The following is an 18,932-nucleotide window of genomic DNA, read 5'->3' as shown; positions in this document are numbered from 1 at the left end:
TCTGATTCACTGACCCCATTTCTCATCTAAACTCAAGTGCTTGAGGATCTAAAGGATTTTTTTCCTGAATCATAAGAGGTTTTGTGGTAATTCTAAGTAATCAATAATATGTTAAATCCTTGGAGCAATTGCTGTTTGCAGGAAGTTAACGGTTCAAGCAAAGATTTCATGGATAATTTCCTATAGAAATCCAGAAATGATCAATGAAAACTGATCCCATAGGTTGATTCATTGGTCTAATTGCTCTTCATGTGTGTTTGAGTGAGACCACGGAAAGTGGATCTAAAAATACATCTCACCTTTTAAAAGAAATGGTGATAAAACACGACTCCAAAGCAAACTGATGAAACAAACAGAAATAAAACAGATCCAAGCTGACGCGTGCTGGAGATCTTCATAGATTCATATTCGGCGTCTCATGCAGAAACAGCCAAACAGAGAGATGATGACGTGTGTTAACATTTCTTACAGCGGTATAAATAATGTATTGGAAAAGGAGGTTGCGCTTCAGCAATGGGATTCTCAGTCAGTCTCAGAGCCTTCATCAGAGCGTTTGAAGTGTTTTCTTTAGAACATCACCTCCTCTATCATGACTTTCTCAATCCCACAGAATTCTAATGAGGAGGCTGAGCTGTGATTTGCCTCAGCGTGATGTCTGATATTTGCTGTTTAAGGAGTCGTTTGGTCTGCCCAACATGCGCTGCACCACAAGGACATAACAACATATAAATCACATGAGTCCACCAACAGTTTCTAAAAAATCTGAAAGTTCCTCCCTCTGTGGAGACAACTGTCACAGCGGGCACACATGTTTTCAGCCGTGTGGTCCAGCCTGGACTCATATTTTTGTGCATGACAGTATTTTCAGTTGTGGCTGCTCTCCTGAGGGAGAGGAGGGACGAGGATTTGCAGAAGTCCTTTAAAGATTGTTTTGCTTGAGGCACATGGTTGGAGTCAGAGGCACGAGGCCTGCAAGAGGAGGTGATGTTTTAAAGAAACTGGCACAGAGAGAAACGCTGTGGACGCACACACTCAACGAAACGATGACACCTAACGGACTTAATGATGATTTCAGCTGCAAATGCTTTTTAAATCAGGACTGTTTTAATCCTCGGAGATCCACAAACTCAAGGGTGTGTGATTGTCCTTCAGATCATCCTTCAGTGGAAGATGAACAGGTTTTATTCAATATCCCTTTATTGCCATCTATTGTATGGTCCAAACAGTGAATCAATGATGGCCAGAGACACTGTTATGTGCATGTAATGGGGTTTAAAGATCAGATATAAGTACATACTTGTGATTGGTCCCTGTATCTAGAACCATGACATAGATAAAGTGATTGCTCGCTAAGTACCTGGATCCAGCTCTGAGCTGTGTACTCACTCTGCCTTTGTGTTTATCACCAAACTAAATCTTTATACTTCAGATGCTCTAATAAAGGCTCTGTGCTAAAACATATAAGCATTCTTCTATTGAGACCTGCTGCTCTTTTTTTATCTTTAGTAATACAAAGAATGTCATCAAAATGGTTCAGCCTGGAGGTTGCAAATGCCTCTACGTGCAGTGGAAGCAGACATGGAAGAAAGCATGTCCTGTTTGAAGATTACAGTTGGCAGTATACAATAAACAGTGGTGGAGAAAGTATTTATATCTTTTACTTAAGTAAAAGTACTATTACCACACTGGAAGAAGTACTCTGCTACAAGAAACAGTCCTGCATTGAAAATGTTACTTAGTAGTAAAGTACTCAGTGCAGAAAAATGTCCCTGGGACTGTTACACTATTATATATTTTATTAGATTAGATTTCACGTTCAATTACTATTACTCGTGCGTTAGTGTAAAAACAGGATTTTACGGACCGGAGCTCATTTTTAAGTATTTTACAGAGCTGCAGCTTATGATTATTTTCATTATGGATTAATCTGCTGATTATTTTCTTTAGCAATCAATTAATTGTTTGGTTTGCAAATATTCTGAAAGTAATGACAATTAGCCATGAAATGAATGAACAGTGTATATAACAGCTCACTGAATATAAAACACAAAAATTAAGTTAATCACAATGTTTATCATCAATAAATGATATTGCGTCTGAATATGCAAGTGTGTAAATATGTTACTGTTGTGTATACACATACGATATGTCTGCAAATGCCCTTTTCATTTAATTTTAAATGTAGTTTGTGATTATTTGTAGATATTTTCTATTACCGTTTTCTTCTTCTTTTTCCTCTTCTTCTTCTTCTTCTTCTTCTTCTCAGCAACTCAACATTTTTAGAGAAGCAACGGCTCGTTTTAGTCTTTTGTCCCAGCCACTGAGACAGTCTGCATGCCAATGTCACTGCGCTACATCCCCTTCTGTGGACACAAGTACGGATACTGGCAGCGTCTACTTCCTTCCCCTCTATCATGCAGCGGGAACGCAAATGTAGCAGCGGTGGATGGGAAAAAATATATAAAAGCCCTCAAAGAGTGTATTCAAAATGGATTGGTTGTGCAAGACACCAGGACACATAAACTGTAACTGACCAACGAGGATTTTATTTATAGACAACCACAAGAACATCATGTTTTTCTGTGATCACATGCTGTTTTCAGAGCAACGAAAGCACTGATTAGAACAGTGAACATCCATAAAACAACAGAAATCAACATTTAATGAACAATAGACACCTTTATCACGGATTGTTGGTGATTACAAACCTGAATTTCATTCAGTAGTTCAGTTTCCCTTTTGGACCCCTTGTTAACCTCTAAAGGCAAAAACAGGGATGTGCAGTAGGGTGTAGTGTACCCTTTCAGCCCACTTTTTAAATATTAGCTAATATTGGTTTATTACAAAGTCATAAAACAGTTGAGAACAGCACAGTAGTTTACACTTTCTCACATTTCCTTCAATTCACCAACAGCAGTTGCCACACTGTTTGCCTACAGTGGAAAGTTTCACAGAGCCAGCGAGCGCTGGATGATACAAATCAACTTAATTACTTTTATGAGGCATCCAGCATCTGGGCAATCTGTGAACTCATAACGGGAGAGTAAAACAACACGTTGGTATATCACAGCTGTATGAGCTTTCTTTCAACTGTAGAAAACTAAATGGAAACTGAAATAGTATTTAAATGCAATTTCTGACCAGGTTTCACCTGTTTACCTCAGGCGGACTGTGTGGGTCATCAGTGTTTGGCCAGTTGTCGTTGTTATCGCTGCCTGGAAATTGTAACTCAGTTGTGGCACATTTGGCTCCACATATTAACTGTATATTGTGAATATGAAACTATATTTAATGTATTTATAATACAAAAACTAAAGCTGGTCCTACCAGAATCATTAGTGTAGCCCACTGATAAAAGCTTTAGCAGAAAACTGCATTTTATGGATTTTTTTTTTTTTTTTTTTTTTTTGGTATTAACGGCAATTAAAAACTGACATCAAGCTTTTTTTCATTTGATTATTTCAAAGCATCAGCTGATGACCTTCGATCCCTGCAGGCTTTTAATAAGAGCTGATGAGACAGACAGTTGGATCTCTCTCTAAAAATGTTTTTGTGGTAGATTCAGTGGTGACGGGATAATTCACTGGTTGTCTCCACGTGTTCGTACAAGATAAATGAAGGTTGTTGTGAAGAGTGAACTCGCATCATGTTTATTTTGGATGACCTGATGTTTATATTTCAGTATCGAATCAGTAGCCACCAGAGCCGTCAGTGTGTTTATGAATGTTTTTACTTCAGTAACTGACAAGGATTCGTCTCAGCACACTGTGTAGCTCTCATGGAATTGTTACATTTCTAATTTTTGCATGTTCCACATATCTAATAAAGCAAAGTCTGCCAGGCCTCAGATCAATAGTCTCAAAATGAGATGACAAGCGAGAAACAGTAAATATGAGCTCAGAGATGATGAGACAGGGGATGGTTATTATTTGTTTTCTTTATACTTTATTCCCACATTTTTTTAATGTCCAAAATGTGGAATATTATTGGATATAATGAAACTCTTTCAACCTTTATGGAAGCAATTGATGAATTCAATGTGTACAAGTGCTTGTAGATGTGGCAGGTGTGTGTGTGTATAAATGTACTGTTTGTACATGGATAATACATCAGTTTATATATGAATGTGTTTATAAGTAAGTACACATATTTTTCTCCATTTATTAACTAGATGTGAAGTGAGCTTTCTCTTTGTTTGGGTCACACTTTCTCACATTTCCTTCAGTTCACTATTCTTGTTTTCTTTCGTTGCAAACATTTTCATTTGTGGCTAATATATTAATATTTCTTTGTTCATTCTGCATTGATAAACTTTGTACTCCCTTAAAGTATGGAGAGACAGTATGTTTTTTTTGTCGTACTTGTGCTAATAAACAAGCTAAAATCTAACTAAAAAATAATTTTTGTGGTATGCCGAAAAAAAAACAACTGTGTCTGATATACATGTAAGTCAATCTAAGTATCTGAGAGAAACAACACAGTCAGCATCACCTTTATTGGCCAAGAACAGAATGTGAAGACAGACAAGGAAATTGACTCTGGCTTAACATCGCTCTTAAAGTTACTCACAGTTTCCAGACTAATTTCAGGAGGCTTGAAGCAGACATGTGGCTGAGAACAAGGATAACAAAGGAGAACAAAGGCAGATAAAAGAAAAGACAGAACTATAATGTACATACAAGTGAGTGAAAAAATATAGAAAAGCATAATGAGCAGCACATACAATTTACTGTACGTGTCAAACTGCGTCAGAAAATGGAAATCAAGAATACAACAGTGTGCTGGAATAAATACTGCATGGGTGAAGTAATAGATTACTTTACATGTGTAGTATATACAGTGGTCTTCTGTATCTAACAATGATGATGATGATGATGATGATGTGCATGTTAAAACAGAATCGACTGATTCTGGATCACGGATTATAAGCTCACTGTCACTCACAGCAGAGCCTCGCGGTCCTTTCACACGCGCTGTTGTTAACGTTTGGCTCCGCCTCCTCCAAGAGTTGCTCGAAGCAACAGGAAGCGACAGCCCCCCCCCCCCCTCAAAAAAAAAAAAAATCCAGCAGAGAGCAGGCTGGAAGTGAGGGACACAGGAGGCCCGGATCAGACCGCCTGACTGGCTTCTCCACACCGGATCCACCGGCTGTGAGACCCTCCGGCCCGGACCCGACCTGCTACCCGCGCCCGCGTCTCTCTGTCTGTCGGAGGTATACGTGGCAGATTAGTGAGCATGTCCTCCTCTTGAGGCTGAAGTGAGCTTTTACCTGCTGCTCAGAAGAAACAGACGAGGTGAGTGTCTCAACTCGTGTGTGTGTGTGTGTGTGTGTGTGTGTGAGACACCTCGGCCGCGGATATTTATGTAATGGTGCACAGATGTGGAAGTGGAAGTTGCTGGCGGTGATCCGTCTCATCCGCTCTACTTTTTCTCCCCCCTCCTCCTCCTCCGCCACGTCAGTGATCATGTAGGTGAGGAGGGGGGAAAAAGTCCGTGTGGCCTGTTGTTGCTCCACTTTTTCTTTACTCTAAAGGCAGTTTAATTAACAAAGGAGCGCTATGGGAGGACCACGTGTCGGGGCAGAGAGCTTTCCGTCCGCCCCGGCCTGTTTCTCCCTCTGCCTCCGCCCACTGGCCTTCCGATGTCCGGCTCGATTTGACTCGATCAAGCGGCTTAATGAATGAAATGTGATCTGGGCGCTGATCAGGCTCCTCCTCGGTGATCAGCAGGCCCGCAGGTTAACGACCTCGGCGCTGTCACACATCACTGAAGCCTCCAGGTGTTGGGCTAAAAATCTGTCCTCCCTGGCCTCTGGTGGCCTGAGCTGTCCTGTCACTGAGGAGGACATGAGATGGTGTTTTAAGGTGACAAGTCATACACAGCCTCAGCGCCTCCTTGGTCTGACCTGAAGACCACATCAGGCCTGATCAGTCATGATGAGACTTTCAGTGGACTCACTCTCTGTGTTTTGTTTTCTGCCTGCTGTGAAATTAAGGTGGGGACGCTGCAAGGGTTAAAGCCTGTCTGATACACCAGCCACATGGTGTACATTAAGAGGAGAAGACAGACAAAGAAATGGTAGTTTAGGACATATGAAAGAGATATTATGAGAATTGACAAGCTGATTTTTTAAACTGCAAAATGTCAGTAAAACGTTTTATGCAGCGAAGTATTCAGACCCTTTCCTTAAGTACAGCTACCACGCTGTAAAAAAATACTCTGCTACAAGTAAATTATGAAAGTACAATCAGGAAAATGTTCTTATAGTCTGAAAAGTAAAAGCACTTAATGCAGACAAATGTCCCCTGTGGCTGTATATACTGTATAATGAGATTATTATTACTCACTCATTCATATAAACATTTACCATTGTTTTGTAACAGACTGCAGCTAATGATTATTTTCATTACGATCTGTTTAAATGTTTCATAGAATATTTTTGTGAAAACATTGAACGATTAATCGACCACATCAGCTGTACTTCTATAAACTACAAGTTCTTCATATGTTTTTAAAATGGAAAAAAAAAGTCTGCAAAGTAACTAGTTACTGATAAATGGAGTTGAGAATACAAAGTAGAACGTTTCCCTCTGAAATGTAGTGAAGTAAAGTATGAAGTAGTAAAGAAGTAAAATACAAGCTGTAAAGTTGTACTTCTAGTAAATGTACTCAGTTACGTTCCACCACCGGCTTCGAAAGATGAGCTATGAAATTAGAAACAGTAAAATATCTGACTGGGCCTTTAAATGGAGACGATGCAGTAGCTTTGTGCAGTGTGACATTTGCCTGTTCAGGCCTCGTTATTCTCCGTGTTTTCTGTTTTCTCAGACGTGGCTGTGCTGCCTCCCACTGCAGTTGCCACACTGTCTGCCTACAGTGGAAAGTTTCACAGAGCCAGCGAGCGCTGGATGATACAAATCCGCTTAATTACTTTTATGAGGCATCCAGCATCTGGGCAATCTGTGAACTCATAACGGGAGAGTAAAACAACATGTCGGTGTATCACAGCTGTACGAGCTTTCAACTGTCGAAAACTAAATGGAAACTGAAATAGGATTTAAATGCATTTTCTGACCAGTCAAACCAAAGAGTTCTGGGAAGGCTGCCAAAGTTTTTAGTATTATCAGACAGTATAAAAAGGGAAGCCTTTAATAGAGAAAGAACAAATTCATTAAGAAATGATTATCATTAGTTAATACTTAAAGTTGCGTTCTGTTGGTGGTTGTTGTTGGTGTGTCTCTAACCACTAGATCACACTTTATTCCTGGTTTCAGTGTTTGGCCAGTTGTTGTCGTTATTGTTGCCTGGAAATTGTAACTCACGCTTGGCTCCACATATTAACTGTATATTGTGAATATGAAACTGTATTTAACATATTCATAATACAAAAACTAAAGCTGGTCTGATGAGAATCTTTAGTGTAGCCCACTGATAACAGCTTCATCAGAAAACTGTATTTTATTGATTTTTTTTTTGGTATTAACGGTAATTAAAAACTGACATCAAGCTTTTTTTCATTTGATTATTTCAAAGTATCAGCTGATGACCTTCGATCCCTGCAGGCTTTTAATAAGAGCTGATGAGACAGACAGTTGGATCTCTCTCTGAAAATGTTTTTGTGGTTGATTCGGTTGCGGTGGGATAATTCACTGGTCGCCTCCACGTGTTTGTGGGGGAGATGGATAAAGGTTGTTGTGAAAAGTGAACTCGCATCATGTTTATTTTGTAGTTGTACTGCAGCTTAGAATCAACTGAACTGAATTGGAGGTTTTTATACGTCTGAACATTAACAAATGTTTCCTCTCGGGTGATTATTATGGGTATTTTTGTGTCTGCTGAATGAAGGCAGCCATCTTAATGTTTCGCGTGTCGTATTTCCGGTTTATTTGCAGTTCTGACCTGAATAATGTTGACAGGAATTTGTATTTCTTGCAGATACACAGGAATGCGGGCGGATTCTTTCCCGCAGACGCTCTGACTCAACTTTCTTTGCATAAGAAGAAGAAATGTGGTGTGTTCAAACATCTCTTCCTCTTACTGACTGCAGTTTTTATTGACCACTTCAGTAATTGTGGTTTGGCAGCGTGTGTGACTGTTCAAACCCTTGGCCGTAACTACGTCTCTGCCCAAAGTCGCTTCGCCTCACTTTCACCAGTACGTGACCCAAGATTTTAGCCCAAAATACAACTTATATAATGATAATGAACCCTGCTGCATACATGTCAGGGTTTGAACGCTCAGGAAAAGAGCTGACAGGCTGTAAATGTGATTTTATCAGCTCCAAAAGATGATTTTTTTTTGTTTTTTTTTTGCCACATTCAACAGTGACTCTGCATTTATCTGTTTTCTTCTGTCGCTCTTGAAGCAATCGTGTTTACAAAGTTACAGTGCAGACATGCTGTCTGATGCCGTCAGCAAAAGGACTGACAGCCATTCAGAGCGTTGGGTTTCTGGAGTGGCGGCTTTGGAAAGTGAAGAGTGTGTTAAAGAGCAGAAGAGAATGAATTCCTTGTTGAGGTGTTGGGCTTTCGGTGGATTGTGTTTCTGGTCTTTTGTTGCTCTACTTTTCTCACTCTCCTCTGCAGAAACGATTGGAGCTGCAGCCCGACTTCATCTCTGTCACACTTTGTCCGCCCCAACAACTGTGATCAGGGTCTGTACGCAGTCTGACGCACGACGACACTGAAGGGTTTCCTGTTGACAGCTCAGTGTTTTATTGATTTTATTATTCATAATATATGACACATTTCCTAACTGAAGGAGAGTTAAAGTCACACAGACTGCGGGGCTGCAACTCAGTTATTTTCATTATTGAATCATCATTTTCTTGATTAATTCATGCTTGTCTGTGGAGTCAGAAAGTATTGAGAGATGCCTTTGGCAAGTTCCCAGAGCCCAATGTGGTTTATTTAAGCATTATTTTACCCTACCAACAGTTCAAAACCCCAAAGAGTTTTAGTTTAATGTCATATATGAAAGGATATGAACATTAAGCGTTAAAGCGTCACATTTAAGAAGCTGGAACCAGCAAATTTTTGAGATTTGTGTCCTGAAAAGTGACTGAAATGATTCATCAAATATCCAAATTTTGTTATATTGATTAATAAAGTAGTAATTTCAGCTCTTGTTGCCTACATTTTTCTGAATACTGTATTAGTTGCCATGTTAGTTGAAGATATTTATATGAAATCACATGGATCATGATATCCCTGTGTGTTAAATAATGATAATTGGTAGGTAATAAATAAATGAATTAAAGTGTAATAACCAGTACAAGTCCTGTTTTCATTAGTGAAGTGTCGACACATCAGTCAGTGAGGCAGCTGTCCATCATGTCACATGATGACCTCAAACATCATCAACAAGGCGATAGAATAGAAGACCTGGTAGCAGATGCGATGCAACCACCTCTCAGCTGATGGGGTCGCGAAGATGATGATGATGATGATGCTCTGAGCTCCGGTGTTTTGAACTCTGCACGTCCTCATCTCGTGAACTGTACTGGAAAAGCCTTGAGGCAGCAGGAGTAGGAGGAAGCAGAGCACCACAGAGCAGGAGAAGGCGAGGGGGCAGGCGGAGCAGGGGAAGAGTACCAAACTGGCTCAGACTTGAACAAAGGGAAGGGCGGAGTGGAATGATGGTGGATGGAGTTGGTGGAGACGCCAGAGGAAAGTTTTGGTTGTCGGTGCTTCCTGTGCTGGCAGAGTCCTGCCTTAAAAAATGCCATCCCATTCAGTGATTCATTTAATGTCTTTGAGGAGGTCAAGTACTTTGTCCTGTTGTTCTTGGATGATGGAACGTTTGGCGAACGCAGGAGAGATAAATTCCTGATAAATTCCTCTTTGGATAGAAATATGTGACACATTTCAGCACTTTGCACCTAAAGTACCTGGAGAGCTCTTATGATGCATCACTCCAACAGAGGCCATCACAGGCAGCCATAAAATGTTGTGCACTTGGCTCCGAGCATCGTTAACTCCTGCCGCCAGGATGGTTGAGATATGCTGAAGAGTGTCAGCTGTGGGCGAAGCCTTCACCTCCTCTGTATGATGTTAAAGCTGCACCAATCAATAGTTTTTAAATTAACAGTTGGTCAATGATGTGACACTTGGTTTTACGCTCCACAGCTGAACTGTTTTAATTCTCACGCTCTTATCTGAGTCATTTCCAGCCGGATCTGGGATCTGTTTTCAGAGAAAAAGCTCCCTCAAACCGCTCGTAGCACCATTGCACAGTGCCAAAGAGCTCACAGACAACATAATGACTACATTAGAATAGTGAAAACAGAAAAACAGGAAAAGCAGCAAATCTCCACATTTGTGAAGAAGGAGCTGTGAAATGTTTTGCATAACAACCATCATCAGTAAATTTGATTAACTGATTAACCGTTTAGATGAACTTGTATAAACTGTTGGGTAGTTTAATTCATAACAGAGCATTGTGTTTTTTTAAGCTCTTCATAGGTTTTGTGTTAAAAAATCTTAATTAGTAAAGTAACTAAAGCTGTTAGATAACTATAGTGAAGTAGAAAGTACAATATTTCCCTTTGTAGGAAGTGGCATGAAAAACTTTTTGTGTAGCAAGTAAAGCAGGAATACCTCACATTTGTACCAACAAATACAACACTTGAGTAAATGTACTTCTATTCCACCAGTGCCTGATTGTGATGAATATTAGCCTCCCTGATGATGAAAAGCTGAACTTTAATAGATATAGATGATAGAGTGGGCCAGTGTTTAAGCTGAGGTAACTGTACTTTCATTACCTCTGGTTATGTTGGGCCATTGCTGCAAATCAGTGAGCAGAACTGCTTCATGACAGGATTTCAGACATTCCCATGCATTTTAGCTAGAAACACTTTTTCAGTTGTATTTTCGGAAATGCGATATGTATTGATAAAGCATTAAAACATAAAACTGCACCCCCTCTCCTAATAGCTGAACAGTGTTTTTGTACGTTTTGTACATTTTGTACCGTCAGCACGGACCCAGAATGGCCCAGTCAGCTTCTTGGCTGATCCACCAGGTTGTTGAGCTGCGCAGCAGCACTGAGCAGACAGCGTGAAGAAGTCTGTTTTGACAAACGGAATTATTAAAGTAGAAAAACGGCCCTTGTTTGTCGAGCGTGGTGTTACAGCAGCTTGGTTTGCTTTAACACCATGCTCTAAGAACCTGCCTGACACATCTGTATCGGCTCCGCGGACACTGATGAGGCTCTGCGGTTCACCGAACTCTGAGGTCATTTAAATGCAAAAGCTTGTGGTTGAAAAGTTATGTCTGAGACCCACTGCAACTGAAAATAGATTCTGCACTAATTCATAAATTGATATCGAAGAGCTGTTGAGGTGCTTCTGGTAATTTAGGATGTGAAAGGTTTGGAGGAAGAAGGCAATGAATCTCAGCTTCTGAGTCTTTGCCCGAGGACAAGTCTGTCTGTGCTGCAGAGTATCTACCAGCTCCTCACAGCCAGTTTATTCCCCGTCCAGTGTAGAGAATTCATGAGTCATTTAGGTTTTTAATCATTTTAACATTTCAAGGCATTGCTGATTGAGAGGCTTATTAATACTCAGTAATACGAGTCTGTTAAGTGTGTTGAGCTTGGTCCAGACTTAAATATTTCAGCCACTTCAGGATGGATTGGCATGCAGCAGATATTCTTGGTACCCAGAGGATGAATCCTACACACTCTGGATATCAACGGCATTTCCTCTAGCACCACCAGCAGGTCAGAGTTGTCACCAGTTAAGTATCTCAAACTCTACCTGACTAAATTTTGTGCAGATGTTCGTGGTCTCCAGATGATCCTGGACTTTTCCACTAGCGCCGCCATGAGTTGACTTTTTTTTTTGTGTGAAATGTCTCAACAAGTATTTGATGTATTGCCGTGAAAATTTGTAAATGAGTTATAGTGACTTTACTTTTCACCCAGCGCCACCATCAGGTCAAAAAATTGAACCTGCATTTTATGGCTGTAAACTCTGAGCTTGAACTGCATTTGGAAATAGTCTGCAGACATTAGAATAAGAAATGGCAGCTATCGAGAGGCATTTGAAGAAAAGGAAAACAAAGAAAAAAGTAAAGATAACAAATAAAAATGCCAAACAACAATAAACATAAAAGGCAGTCATTTATTGCAGATCTGTGAGCTTTGGGGCTTATTGGGTGGATGTCTTTGTCCTGTTTTTAACTGCATCTTCTTCAGTTTTCTGTTTTGATAGCACAGAAGTTTTTGTTGCACGTTGGGTCGAGTGTTGCTTTGGTTGACCTGGGCAGTAAGACCCAAGAGGAAAGGTCGTGAGGAGGGGGGCTAGGTTATTGCTGCACTTTGTGTGATGTAGCAAAATGTTTCTTTTCATCTTCTCATTATTTTAACAATCAGAGCTTACAGCCTTTGCATCTGTGTCTGGCAGTCTGTCTGATCGCGGCCATGGCCCACGGCACCAGTATCCAGTATGAGCCAGTGGCAGAGATCGGAGGAGGCGCCTACGGGACGGTTTATAAAGCCCGAGACACAGAGAGCGGGCAGTTTGTGGCTCTGAAGAGCGTGCGTGTCCAGACGGACCAAAATGGCCTCCCGGTCTCCACAGTCAGAGAGGTGGCTCTGTTGAGAAGGCTGGAGCAGTTTGACCACCCCAATGTGGTCAGGTGAGACCATTATCAGAGTGTTGTGTGTGTTGTCTACAGCTCACTGTGAACACATCTCACAGATGTCTATGTTTTTATGCCACGTGACAGACTGATGGATGTATGTGCCACCCAGAGGTCGGACCAGGAGACTAAAGTCACTCTGGTGTTTGAACATGTGGACCAAGACCTCAAGACGTACCTAGACAGAGCCCCAGCTCCAGGATTATCTCCTGGCCACATTAAAGTGAGAACTAACTGAAATAATGTCTAAACTACACTGCATACTCTGTCCAATAGGCTGGAAGAAAGAAAATGGGTCTTTTCAGCCTGTTTAAAAGCATGTTCTGTTAAAACATTACCTTCAGCTCTGTGTGTCTTTGCAGGACCTGATGAGGCAGTTGCTGTGCGGTCTTGCATTCCTTCACTCTAACCGCGTGATGCACCGAGACCTGAAACCAGAGAACATTCTGGTCACCAGCCAGGGCCAGGTGAAGCTGGCTGACTTTGGACTGGCCAGGATCTACAGCTGCCACATGGCCCTTACTCCTGTGGTAAGAACTCACCTGGACCATGAATACAGCATTTCTCATCGCTTAGATTTTAACCATTCAGGCTGCTGCTGGTTTCGATTCAGATCAGTTCAAAATAAAGCAATAAGGCCCCAGACCTTGAGGTTTACAGTGATTTTAGAATCCAAGGGCCATTGTTAGGCCTGACAAAGAGCTATTCAACCTTCAGCCACTGAAAACCTGCCTGAGATAACTAATCTATCCCACTGATCTTTTTTGTTAAAGTTGCACTTAAATCCTTCACACGGCGGTGCATTCAGTGTCCAACATGCAAGCGTTGAACATTAACCATGTGAATGTAAGACACTGCCGGATTCACATGACCCATTTGGCAACATCCATGTTAGCTTGTAATTTGCCTTCTGAGTGAAATTTCCTGTAAACGGCATGAATGTGATATTTCCTCACAAGCTTACTGTCAAATCTTGGTTTGAGCTTTCTTGAATTCATGTTTCATGTTTCATGTTTTGAGCTGTAGACGCTCAAATAATGTTTCCATTTTTTGAGCGTCTACAGCCATGCTAGCAGCACCTGAGCTAAATGCTACCATCAGCATGCTAACTGGCTCACAATGGCATTGCTAACACTAATATTTAGCAGGTAATATTTACCAGGTTTACCAGCTCAGCCTAGCCTGTTTTCATGCTAACATTAGCTAATAGCACACAACACGGTGCAGCCTGTAACTTGATATTGGTATTGTAGTAAAAGGAATTTTAAGAAACTGCTCACCTGGAAGGTAAGAAGTCTAAATATATGGTAAGCTTTGGGAAATGGTCTGCAGAAACACAGCTAAAGTACAGGTATTTTGTTGTTAACAAGCTAGAACATGCAAAAAAGTACAGTTCTTTAATTAATATCCTTTGCACTGTGTGTCACTACAGGTTGCTATTGGCTGCTGGTGTTTGTTTTCCTTAACTTTAAATCACTTGGTCTTACCTGTCGATGGACTCATTTGTGTCTCCCAGGTGGTGACGCTGTGGTACCGACCTCCTGAGGTTCTGCTGCAGTCCAGTTACGCCACACCTGTAGATATCTGGAGCACCGGCTGCATCTTCGCTGAGATGTTCAGGCGCAAGTGAGTCGGCAGACCGACGCCATATGTCTGTGTTCATATTTCTGTTATGATGATCACGTTGTAATTTGGGTAACAGATTTTGATATGATTTGGCGAGAAGAGACACCTTGCACACAGGAACAGTGTGTTAGATTTTGGTGCTGATCTGATTCATGGAGCTCAAAAGCAGCAGAGATTTCATTACATATCCTGCAGGTACCTGTGCAAGGTGGAAGCTTGTGCTTACAAAGTGACTTCTAGTTTCTCATGTAACTCCTCAGGCTAGCTCAGAGTGTGAAGCAAACACACCAACTGCGTCTCCTGCCAGGATAATGTTCACTGGCAACCCATAAGGAAGTCCATAAGTCACTGGAAGGGAGGGAGGCGTGCATGAAGTACGGGTCTGTGCTCAGCCTCTCATTTGCTGTTAGACTGAGGTTACTAAAACACTTGGTTACGGTTAAGGATCGGATCGTAACTTTGTTTACATATCGACTGAAGTCTTGTCCTGTCTTGTGTTTCAAGTTGCTGCAGCTTATTTCAAACGTTATCAAGGTCAAATCTTTCTGTAGCCTTAACAAGAGAAAGCTGCCTAAATGAAGCTTAAATAGTTAACAGGGTTGGATATTGTTGAGAAAACAAATGAAATACTGCACATTGACAATGAACAGATATGTTAAATATAAATGTTTCCCTGTTGTGTTTTTTAAAAAACATGATCAGTTTATGCAAATTAACTGTACATGATCTCAATTTGTATGAGCCTGGTTTGCACACATACAGGAATATTTCACAGCTTTTCTTTTTTTATAGTCCCAAACATACTAACACTGTATTATGAGACGCTACCCAGTATGATATTGATCATGTTGGCAGAGGGCGGTATGCTCCACCTTTAGACACTTAGTAGGTAGCATATAGTAGTGACCCTCATTAGTAGGTGACGAGAGTGTCCAGATTTTAACTCATATACATCACACATTTTTGTGTCAGTGTCACAGCAGCCGTGATGAGTTTGCCAACAGTTCAGCAGGGTTCAGATTTTATCTGTAAATGTTTCACATTCTGACGTTATCTGACACTCCGGGGAAATCTGGTCTGGAGCCTCAGAGTGTGTGGAGGTGAACGGCTCTGCCGCACACACTGTGTTTCAGCACATACATTTCATTTCAGTCGGCCCCCTTTTGCAACCACGTCGAGTTTACTCCAAACATGCAAAAATATATTTTGGATTCCCATAAAAAAACCACTGACGGCTCGCAGACTTTGACCTGCTGCAGCACATTATTGGGGTTCACACGACTGTGAGGAGTCATGACATGTGAATTGAAGTTATTCTGCTCGGAGGCCATGGTGAACTTTGTGATTGTTTTAACTCCCATCTGTCTTATTTGCACATCTCCCAGATCAGTGCAGTCACACACACAGTAGCTCCATCTAGTGGTAGAAATCACATATTGCATACATTGCGTAAAGAGATTCATGTCTCAAAATAATTGCCTTGGGAACAGTTGGTATAATGGTGGTGATTACAGAATGATACATGGAGAGAGCAGAGGCACACCGTTATGATGTTACAGATTTTAGCATCATGAACAGTCAACAAGAGGATCTGGGTGAGATGTTGCAAACGTACACAAACAGTTGAAGCATTCAGCTGGCCCCTCGTGCCAAACTATTAATCTGTGCCTGAAGGACACCATGTTCCTGTTTGACCTCCTGCACAAACAGGTATTTGACTGTGGTACAAACTTTCTGTCTGTTAGACCTTTGTTCTGCGGAGAATCAGAGGTGGACCAACTTGGGAAAATTCTTGAGTGAGTAACAGTAATAGTTTCCATCACATTTTACCTGGTTATGAGATGTATTGGCAGATGATTCCTATTCTAGTGATTTAATTGAAAGTTATGTCATTTCAGAGTTATTGGCTTGCCACCGGAGGAGGAGTGGCCGACTGATGTTACTCTCTCAAGAAAAAACTTCCCCCCTCTCTTACCTCGCCCAATCACTGACTTTGTTCCAGAGATAAATGAGCAGGGGGCGCAACTATTGCTGGTAAGACATCACCATGAATCAGAGATCAAAAGTGCATTATACATGGTCATTAATTTTACGCTGTTAACAGAGTTGAAATCAGGACAGTAACCTCAGGCTCCTGAAGAATTTTCTCCACTAATAGTCTGCTGATATCCGACACAGGCCACAAGAATTTCACTGGTGCAGTGTTAGAAACTCTAACTAATGTTTACTTATCCAGCTGGCTAAAGTAGAGGAGAGAGCAGGACTTAGCAGCAGGTCCAATTAAAGAAAAGTGTTCTCTCTCTGCACTACTATTTACTGAAAATGAACTAAAACTGAAAATCACAGCCTTTCTAATTAAAATGTAGATTTCTAACAGGCCTAAGAGAAGGAATGAACAATAAATGTTTCTTTTCTATGACTGAACCAGTGACTCAGCACCTTCACAGTAGTCAGTATATTTTATTCTGTCTCTCTATATGATGTAGGAAATAAAGGTTGAAGAGCATAATAAGAAACACAAGAACAAGAAACATTAAGGGCCAGAATTCATTGAAATAACCACGTTAACATAAGTGACTCCTAGTGATTAAAGAAAGCTAATGAGTTAAATTAGATTATTTTTAGTGACTTTCCCCTGAACTTGAGGAATAGTTCAACATTCTTGACCAGTAACTCCCTGCAGTTTCTGATGGTTGCCTGGCAACTAGCCTGGTCCAAAAATAGTATTTTTAGTGTATAGTAATTTCAGTATTGATTAAAAAGATGAGATATAATGCTAATCGGTGAGCTTTAGAGGTACTGATACCCACATTTGGTTATCTCTGGACATAGCCAGGCTAGCTGTTTCCCCCTGTTTCTAGTCTTTATGCTAAGCTAACCTGCTGCAGGCTGTACACCCGCGAGACTGGTATCAACCTCCTCATCCAGCTCTTGGCAATAAAGTGAATAAGAGTATTTTATGAAGCTTTTAAATAACACCTGTACAGACTGACATTTATTATATTGTATTTTTATAATGTCTGTCCAAATGTTTTAATCTTTTCCTTTTATATTTTGTTTCATCTGTTTTCATTTCTTGAAATCCCTGTTTTTATTTTGTGCGTGTGGTGTTCTTTTAAATGTTTTAGTTTTATTTCTATATGATTTACTATCTTTGTACCTGTATTGTATTTATTTAAGTAGTTTTATTAATTATTTATCAAAATGTCCAGCTGTCTCTTTAAGATCTGAAAGCTAGCAGTGACGCAGCTCTAATATCCTGCTATCCTCTCTTCCACAGAAAATGCTGACCTTCGACCCCTTCAAACGAATATCTGCCCTGAATGCCCTAGAACATCCATATTTCCGGGACGAGGAGACATTGACTCAGACAAAAAGCTGAAATGATGCAGTGAAACGTGCAGCGAGAGGTAACAGTGTCTAAGTTTAGACCTGGCCTAACCATAAAGGATTTCAATTGCCTTTCAAGACATCTGGGTTTTGCTTTGGGAATTTTTTTTTTGTCAATCCTGCATCAAAAAAAGGATGAAAGCCTGGGAAACGGAATAAAAAAAAAGAAGAGGAACGAACTTACGGATCACTGGCATGTTTTCCAACATGTAAATGTCACAATTAATGATGTTAACATGTCACGTCTTCAAGGACAGTACCAGTGTTTTTGATGTCTGATTCCAGTCTCGTCAGCAGGGATTGATAAACAGAAACGTCTGTCATCTCCTCTGACATGTTGCTCCCATTATTTTTGTACAGTGTTTTAGACAGAAGGAAGCGGAGATGTTGGCTTTTTGTGTTCCAGGCTGAACAATGTCTGACAGAAGTGACACCTCAGGGTTAGAGCAGCCAGTTGTCAGTGATTTTACTGTATTTGTATTAATATTTATCCCACAAAAGGAACAAAAAGACCATGAGCCTGTGACGGGCATCAAGCTGTCTGAAAATCATGAGGAAAAGAAAGAATAGCCCGAAGAAGGAGAAGAAAAACGCACAAGAAAGTTACACACAAAAATACTGGTATTCTCCTTTAATACTCTGATAAAAAAGAAATAGTTTCTTTGGAGGACTGAAGGGTTTGACTTCATTTCGTGTTTAACGTGTTTTGCTAAAACCATCTGATATCAACCAGCACTGCAACTACAAATGAATAAAAAATGTTTTAATCACATTCAGATTTCATTTGTGTATTATTATACAGATGGCAGTTGGTGTAAAATGACTAAATGTGGTCCTATAAACACCGAAATGGACTGAAATGTTTTGTGAAAAATGCCAAGCTCTGTATTAACAGTAACAAAAATAAAAAAAAAAGACCAAGTAGCCTCACTGTGCTGCTTCTGTCCTCTAATATCGACCAGATAAACAGTGAAGGAAACAGTGGCTGTCTCGATCAGTGAGAGATGCTTTCTTTTTCTGGTTTTAGCTGTTGTGTTTCACATAATACAGATCGATGGTGTCTTTTTGTTGGACCAATTCTGCCTGCTAAGCGCTCTCATCTTTCACTCTTTGAGTTTGTTAGGATTTATCTAAAAAAAATATGTCGTTTCCAAGACCGAGCCCAGATGACATCGCTACAAGTTATTTTCTCAAACTTAAAAAAGATATTTATACAGTTGTCACAGTTAAAGGGCCCATTTGTAAGACTTAGGGGATCTATTGGCCGAA

General features: G+C 40.5%; 1 protein-coding gene across 1 annotated transcript; it reads left to right on the top strand.

Moving 5' to 3' along the window:
• Window positions 1-5,068: 5,068 nt before the first annotated feature.
• Window positions 5,069-18,572, top strand: cdk4 (cyclin-dependent kinase 4). The gene is made up of 8 exons (XM_041947810.1): window positions 5,069-5,294; window positions 12,410-12,644; window positions 12,735-12,870; window positions 13,010-13,177; window positions 14,164-14,273; window positions 16,019-16,069; window positions 16,172-16,307; window positions 17,554-18,572. The coding sequence occupies exons 2-8, from the start codon at window positions 12,427-12,429 to the stop codon at window positions 17,653-17,655; spliced, it is 921 nt and encodes a 306-aa protein (XP_041803744.1). The 5' UTR covers window positions 5,069-5,294; window positions 12,410-12,426; the 3' UTR covers window positions 17,656-18,572.
• The last annotated feature ends 360 nt before the right edge of the window (window positions 18,573-18,932 follow it).

This window comes from Chelmon rostratus, chromosome 2, assembly GCF_017976325.1.
Source record: "Chelmon rostratus isolate fCheRos1 chromosome 2, fCheRos1.pri, whole genome shotgun sequence".
NCBI classification, from domain to species: Eukaryota; Metazoa; Chordata; class Actinopteri; order Chaetodontiformes; family Chaetodontidae; genus Chelmon; species Chelmon rostratus.
This window is presented reverse-complemented; position numbering and strand designations above follow the sequence as displayed.

Bases quoted from the DNA above. Each gene is read 5' to 3' on its own strand.
- cdk4 (XM_041947810.1), top strand. From the start codon at position 12,427: ATGGCCCACGGCACCAGTATCCAGTATGAGCCAGTGGCAGAGATCGGA. The intron at 12,871-13,009 runs GTGAGAACTAAC...GTGTCTTTGCAG, and splicing joins TATCTCCTGGCCACATTAAA to GACCTGATGAGGCAGTTGCT. The intron at 16,070-16,171 runs GTGAGTAACAGT...ATGTCATTTCAG, and splicing joins CAACTTGGGAAAATTCTTGA to AGTTATTGGCTTGCCACCGG.